Here is an 8,139-nt window from a genome sequence, read left to right on the forward strand (position 1 = left end):
TAAAAATTAAAAAAATTAAAATCTTTACCTTGGCAGTGATAAAAACAAATCTAAAAAAAATCTATAACAAAGAATATACAAAAAATTACGTTCAAAACGCTCAAACTTTTCTATTCAAACAAATACTTTGGCAATATAATAACCTCAATATGAAAATAAGAAAGACGTGCAATCTTATGCTACCACAGGAAAAACAACGGACACTCAGTGTCCCTCTTGAAAGGTTAATGCTCATCTATATGGTTTAACATAAAATCATCCTAATTAAATCTAATGTAATTTTTTAGGTTGAACAATTATGGGTTGTTCTTTTCAATGTAAAATTAACAGTTGAAAGTCATCAATTAATAATTTAATTAAATATATTAAATTATCTAATAATTTTTAATTAATAAATTCACATAAAATTATTTACTACACATTGAGTGTGTGTTTGGATTACAGTTTGTAAATGGGAGTTTGTATAAAATTGATTTTGCAAACTTTATTTTAATAAAAAGTAAGTTTGTGTTAAAGTGATTTATGTTTGATAATTTTTGTATCAAAATTGATTATAGTAAAATAAATATTGTTTGGCTTATACCATTTAAAATCACTTTTAGATAAAAAATTACTAAAATAGACCTCAACTTAAATAATATTTTTTATATTATCCTATCATTTTAATTTAGATATTTAAATAGATCTTATTAATTAATTTTATAATAAAATTAATATTTATTTACTAAAATAAAAATAACATATAAAAATAGATAAAATATATTTTTAAATAAAAATAAAACAATATAAATTTTAGCTATATATATATATAATCAAATATGTTACATTTTTTTTAAGTATTAACTAAGAATGTTACTTTAGTATTTTTTTACATCGTACTCTTATTCTAATACTCTCAATAATCTTATTCTTAATATTAATTTGGAATCCAACATTTATGATTTTATTATTATTTATGATTAATTTTTTATTTAATTTATTTTTTTAATAGAATCATAATCTATGTTATAAAAAATTACACTAAAATATAGTATATGAGAATTATCATTATAAAAGAGAGTACTAAAAATAATAAAAAATTAAATATTTATTTTATAGTAATAGAAACAAATCTGAAAATTTTTTATGATCTTTTTATATAGTATATTTTTAGTATTTTTAGTACTCTTTTTTTAGTATGCTATAATTTTTTACTATTATTATTATTATTATTATTATTATTATTATTATTATTATTTATAGTTAATTTTTTTGTTTAATTTACTTTACCTAATAGAATCAATAAATCATATTATAAAAAGATAATAACAAACATAATACACAAAAAATCACAATTATAAAAGTGTATAATATCAAATAAATAGTTGAAAAAAATAAAAATAATAAATAATAAAAAAATAGAGCTCATATAAATAGAAATAATAAGAATTTTATAAATAATATAATAACATATATGAAGGATAAAGTTGGTAAAAAATAAATAAATGGTTAATATCCATGGCTAAAAGCTGGTTAGGAAAACCCAGAAGCTAAAAATAGTTGCTTCTTGTAAACGTTGGTTTTGGTAGCAAAATCACTTCTGCGTTTATGAAAAAAAAAATTTGCCAAACCAAAAGTTGAAGCTTTCAAGAAGTCTAAACGTGCTTCTTCTCTTCCAACGAGTTTCCCAAACACACCCTCAAGGTTTTTACCAATTTTTATATCTATAAACAAAATTTATTTCAAGAAGTCTAAACGTGCTTCTTCTCTTTCAAGAAGTCATTGAGTTTTTACCAATTTTTATATCTATAAACAAAATTTATTTAAAAAGAAGAAACTTAAAATAATATACACCGTATTAGGAAGTTTAATACATGAGAAACCTGCTTGTGGGATTTGATTTAAATGTAGCATAAATTAACTCCAACATTATTACTTTGTCCCTATAATATTATTTTTATTTTATTTTTTAATTTAATTTTATTTTTAATTTAATTTTATTTTTTGAAAATTTAAATATAATTGCGTCACATAAAAATAAATGCATGTACATAAGATTTCACCTTATAATCCAATGGATCCCACATGTTATTATTGCATTGTATCAAGACAACAATGATTGATCCAATGACACTAACTTACGTTGAACTGGGGACATCATTGGTTCTTCTTAGAAACTATTTAAGCAAATAAATAAAGAAAGAAACAATAACCTCCACCCAACTTAGAATTATAGAAGATGCAAGAACAAGAAGCATCTTGTGTAGTGGCTATGATGCCAAGTCCTGGCATGGGACACTTCATCCCAATGCTAGAATTAGCCAAGAGACTCATCCGCCACAATAATCTAACTGTCACCATCATCATCCCCTCCAGCAACCCTCCCTCCACCGTACAAACCACCCTCCTCCGCTCCCTCCCCACTTCCATCTCACACACCTTCCTCCCCTCAGTCTCCCTCTCTGACCTCCCTTCAATCACCAACCCAGAGCTTGGTGTCGCTCTCACCGTCCTCCGCTCCCTCCCCTCCTTCCGCCGCACCCTCCTCTCCCTCTCCTCCACCCACCACCGTCTTGCCGCCTTCATCATCGACTCCTTTGGCTTAGATGCGATTGATATCGCCTCCGAGCTTCACATCCCTTCTTACATTTACTTCACCTCCTCCGCGATGGTTTTGTCCTTACTTTTACACCTTCCTTACTTGGACCAAACGGTCCAGGGCAACTTAAAGGATCTCACTGAACCGGTTCAGATTCCCGGATGCGTACCAGTTCATGGAAAAGATTTGTTAGTGCCGATTCAGGAGAGAAATAATGAAGCCTACAATTACATTCTTCACCTATCGAACCGGTTCAAGATGACACAAGGAATCATCAGTAACAGCTTTTCAGAACTTGAACCGAAAACCTTTAAGGAACTGCAAAAGGGTGAACCAGACATGATTCCGGTTTACTCAGTTGGACCGATGGTGAACGTAGACCAAACTAATGGGACTGCCAACAAATATTTAACATGGTTGGATGAGCAGCCACGTGGCAGTGTTTTATTTGTATGTTTTGGTAGCTGGGAAACCATATCTAGTGCTCAAACTCATGAGCTTGCTATTGGACTAGAGAATAGTAAGCAAAGATTTTTGTGGGTTGTCAAACGTCCTGACAACTTAGGAAATAGTACCTTTTTCAATGATATTAATGCGCAAGCCAACCATCTTGATTTCTTGCCTGAAGGGTTTGTAGAGAGGACTAGAGGAATGGGCCTTGTAGTGCCATTTTGGGCTCCACAGGCCCAAATATTGGCCCATAAATCTATTGGGGGATTCTTGACTCATTGTGGTTGGAATTCTATACTCGAGAGTATAGCTAATGGAGTACCGATGATCGCATTGCCACTTTGTGCGGAGCAAAAGATGAATGCGGTTTTGATTACTGAAGATTTCAAGGTGGCAACAAGACTAAAAATCGGTGAGAATGGGTTGGTGGAAAATGAAGAAATAACTATGGTTGTGGAGAAGTTGATGGAAGGTGAGGAAGGGAAGAAGCTTAGTTACCGAGTGAAGGAACTCAAGGATGCAGCTTCCAAAGCCCTAGGAGAAAATGGATCCTCCACAAAGCAACTTTCTGAGCTGGTTTTTATGTGGAAAACTCCATAGATATCACATTATATCTATTGATGTTGATTTAATAATTTTCCCATTTTTTTTCTCTTTGTACAATTAATTATTTCAAGTCTATATATTGCCAACTTTGGTACCATCTTTTTTTGGATTTAAACATCCCAGCTGCATGACTAAAGGTTGGCAAACAGGACAAAACCTGTTGGGTCGACTCGCTTAACTCATAAAAAGAAAATGGAAGAGACTAGAAATTTGAGACCATTATAATAAAAAAAAACTCGCATAACGAGTACCATCTAATTCATGGGTTTTGGCAGGACGGAAACGGGTTTGTCTGGCAGACTCTTGATTTTAAAATGATAATTGAATTTAAAACATTATTTTTGTGCTTGTATTTAGAATTTTGTTCATTTTACTTTTAAGTTATAATTTTGAATATGTTTGATTGATTAAAGATTTGAATAATGTTTAGTTATATATTTTAGACAATGTTTTGCTTTGGACAATGTTGATTTTATTATTTTGTTTTAAAAAACTTGGTTGATAATGATGTTTATTATATATTTAGAATTATAAAAATTTAATATTTATGAATTTAAAAATTATATTTTTTATGTTTTTAGAAATTATAATTTAGTTTATTAAAATGTTTGTAAAATTATATATTTTTAATATTTAATTATTTAATAATTTTTTTGAATTAAAAAAATTACGAATTTAGTCCGCCAACATGCCAATCCGCTATTAAGCAGAATAGGGTAGAAATTTAGAAGCGCCTCAATAAGCAGGCCTACCCGTTAAATGGTGGGCTTTTAACGGAGTGGACCAAAACAGAACGGAAATATCTACTTGTCATCCTGTGCTGTACACGGCTCCACACTTTTGTAAAATTAGAAAGGAAAATTTTAATTTATATACAAGTTATTTTATTGTATATAAATCTAATAAAATTTTTCTTTAAAGAAAGTTTATGATACTAATTAATTTTTCATATAATATCACTGCAAGAAATAAGAATTTAGCTATAGTTAAAATCGTGGCTAAAGTATGCAAATACTGTAGCTAATAAAAATACTTCTTTCACTTAAAATTAAGACTTTAATAATAGAGAAAATGAATTAGCATTAAATGGGTAAGTTCACAATTTATCTAATAGTATATAAAATTTAATTAGTTCTTGAAAAGACACCAACTTTTTTAGTAAGACTGTTCGGTTATTTGGGTAAATGGCGGTTTGAGTGGAATTGGGTCTGGAGCAACTGATTGTGAGGAGGACTCTGGACTTAAGCGCAAACTCTATGAGGAGAAGGGTTGTTTGAGTCGTCAGTGAGTTAGCGGGTGGGCTACCTGCAAGGACATTTTGATGCTAAAATTAATTTCCATACAATGTGGTGGTTAATTAGAGTAAAAGGTGACATACCTTTAAGATGACGTATCTTTGAGGAGGAGTAAGTCCCTCTCCATTTATATTCTGTGCTCGAATAGACCCTTTCTCTTAAACCTTTCCATTTAGAAGCTTCTGCTAGTTATTCAGGTCTTAAGTAAATTATGAGATAGCACGCAGATCACTTCTAGACATGGATTGAATGCCAATGAGTCGAAGATCCGTAAGTGGACTCATAGCCCTTATTGGGCCGGGCGGAACTGACACACAACACTGAAGTTTACTAATTTTTAAAGGTTTAATACTTCAATTTACTGTGAGAGAGTGAACCAATAAAATGAGAAAATGAAGATATTCTTATATATGATATGATGGTAGAAAAATACTATTTATTTTTTAAAATTTAGTTTTTTGTCAGTTTTTTTAAATTTTATTATTGTTTAATTAATTTAAATATCGATTTTCACGTATTAGTTATTTAAAAAATAAAAAAAATATTTTTTTATTTTTAAAAATTGAATAAATGATAATATTTAAAAAAAATACCTAATTGTAATTATAATAGTGATTGTTATTGACATGTGACACAATTTTATGTTGGCGTGACAGATCTAACAACCCTTATTTTTTCATCTGTTAAGTATAATTATTTTTAGCTGATTCTAATATTTTAGCATAGAAAACATTTTAAATGCACTGGGAGTACCGGTATTCAAGTTGTTTTAACTGTTGATTTGAATTATAAAAAATATATATAATATATATTAATTAAAATCAACTGTTAAAATAATTGGAGCACCGGTGCTCCCCGGTGCACTTGAAATGTTTCCTTTAGCATAAATGGTACTCAATTTTGTCGCTTTTTAATTTGAATATGGAAGCAAAGGAAGTGTTGGACTCACGTATGGAGAGGAGGGGTGCTTCATCTCGTTGTGGGATCAGAGGAAGCAGAACTCGGACCCTGTAAGTTGTGTCTCTCAAAACGTAAAAAAATTTACCCAGAACAAAAAAAAAGGAGATTTTAAATTCCATTAGCTACAAATCGGACCATACGATTTGTGAAGCAAAATTTCATAACCAAAGAAATCACATGGTTCGAGTTGTTCTTCCTTTGGCTCAGAAAAAACTGTCCCATATTTTTGTCTTATACGCTATAATTCTATATTTAGGCAGATCACACCCAAATCTTCCATATCCATAAATTTGAGCCCAATTTTGTTGCTTATATTCACTGAATTAATTAACATCAGTTATCATTCATTTCTTTGGTTGGTAGAGGAAATAAATTTTACAGGTGAGCAAATAATTATTTTTAACTATTAAAAATTTAGACATTGATAAAATTGATCATATAAAATTTAAACTAATATTATACCATAAAAAAATAAATTATGGTTGACAAAAAATTTAATAATTAAATTTTGATTGATTTTAAAAAAAAAAAAAACAGATTAAATTTTTAAATTACTTTTCTTTTATCATCAGCTTTAACTTTTTAAAATCCTATTTTTTTCTCTTTGACAAAATCTAAAAAATCAAAACTCATCCCCATTAACTAAGAATTACTATCTCTTTTACTATTCTTATTCATCTAAACCTAACCTTAGTCTTAAATTGTCAAAACACAATACAACACAACACAAAAATTAATTAATCAATTGCTTTTTCAAATATTTCGAATTGGCAAGTATGAATATTAATCGTGATTACAAGAGAAATAGAAACAAAATAGAAGAACTGATAAAATGTTAATAGAATAAAGTATCTTTTTTTCCCGAACGTTTGGGGTAAGTCATATTTGTGTCCCTAACGTTTAAATCGTCCTATTTGTATTCTTAACGTTTATAAAAGTGATTCAATGTTATCCTACTATCAATTATACTAACAAACCAGATTATATTTTTCAATTATTCTCACTTGGATGTATTCAATTCATTCTCAATTAAGTCTCATTTGGATGTGTTCGATTTTAATATTATACTCATTATTTGTGTTTAGATTCAATTATGTCCCTAGAAAAGTGAATTATGTAAATGTTGTAGAAATTAGTTTCAACATTTGATGAGCTATTTTTTTGAGTAGATCATCGATTTTATCCCAAACATTTGTATTCTAACTTCAAGAAGAGATTTTTAAAACTCAAACTAAAGCACTCATGATGTATAATTGACGGCAGGATAACATTGAATCACTTTTATAAACGTTAGGGATACAAATAGAACGATTTAAACGTTAGGTACATAAATAGAATTTACCCCAAACGTTGGGGAAAAAAACGATACTTTACTCATGTTAATAACTAACTATTAATTAATTAATTAGTTAATTACTTGGATCAATGTTGGTGCTAAAGAGCTCCTTCAAATACATCTTTCTATCATATTATTAGGAGCGATGGCATCAAAATGCTTGACAATTATCTTCTAAAAATTTTCTTTAATTTTGTTCCATCCTCACCGTCATTACAGCTTTAACGTTGTACACAGAGACAGTGGTGAAATCTTATAACCAAATCATCACTAACACTACAAAAAAAAAAATCTTGCGGTCTTTGTAAACCTCACATAACTTATGTTTAATTTTCTTTTTATTTTTCTATAAATTGAAATACTGGTTTTGAATTTGAATTTGATGAAGAAGAGACAAGTCATAGCGAAGATCGCTATATCAATGAACAATCCACACTTTCGTTTATAAGTGCTATCTTCTTCTGCGAAGATGGATGTGGTAGCAAAGTTGGTAGAAGTAATTATGTGAGGTTCTGTTGGTAGATTAGCGATTTTTTTTTTAATCTGATTAGGAAAAGATAGAATTTTAAGTTGATGAAAAAGACGATGAATAGAGTAATTCTAAAAATTTAGTATGATTTTTTTAATTAAATTAATAAAAAATTATTGGTTAAATATTTTGTCAATTATAATTTATTATTTATAAATATAACATTAATTTTGAGTTTTTAAAGTCAATTTTATCAGCATTTTATTTTTTTATGATTAAAAATAATTATTTATTATTTAACAGGTTGAAATCTTATGTAAACATCCAATTCCGATCTAATGATATGTTAATTAGAGCTTATATGTATGGTTGAACATAAAATTATCTAAATCTAATATATTTTTTATATCTATAAGTATAGTTTGACGTTTTCTATAGACAAAAT

The 8,139-nt window shown here is 28.7% G+C and overlaps 1 protein-coding gene across 1 annotated transcript; it reads left to right on the forward strand.

Annotated features, from left to right (window-relative positions):
• The first annotated feature begins 2,080 nt into the window (after positions 1–2,080).
• On the forward strand, positions 2,081–3,731 carry LOC112744502 (UDP-glycosyltransferase 72B1). The gene has a single exon (XM_025794161.3). It carries the CDS (start codon positions 2,219–2,221, stop codon positions 3,626–3,628), a length of 1,410 nt encoding a protein of 469 aa, XP_025649946.1. The 5' UTR covers positions 2,081–2,218; the 3' UTR covers positions 3,629–3,731.
• Positions 3,732–8,139: the final 4,408 nt, after the last annotated feature.

This window comes from Arachis hypogaea, chromosome 14 (genome assembly GCF_003086295.3).
Source record: "Arachis hypogaea cultivar Tifrunner chromosome 14, arahy.Tifrunner.gnm2.J5K5, whole genome shotgun sequence".
In the NCBI taxonomy this organism is placed as follows: Eukaryota; Viridiplantae; Streptophyta; class Magnoliopsida; order Fabales; family Fabaceae; genus Arachis; species Arachis hypogaea.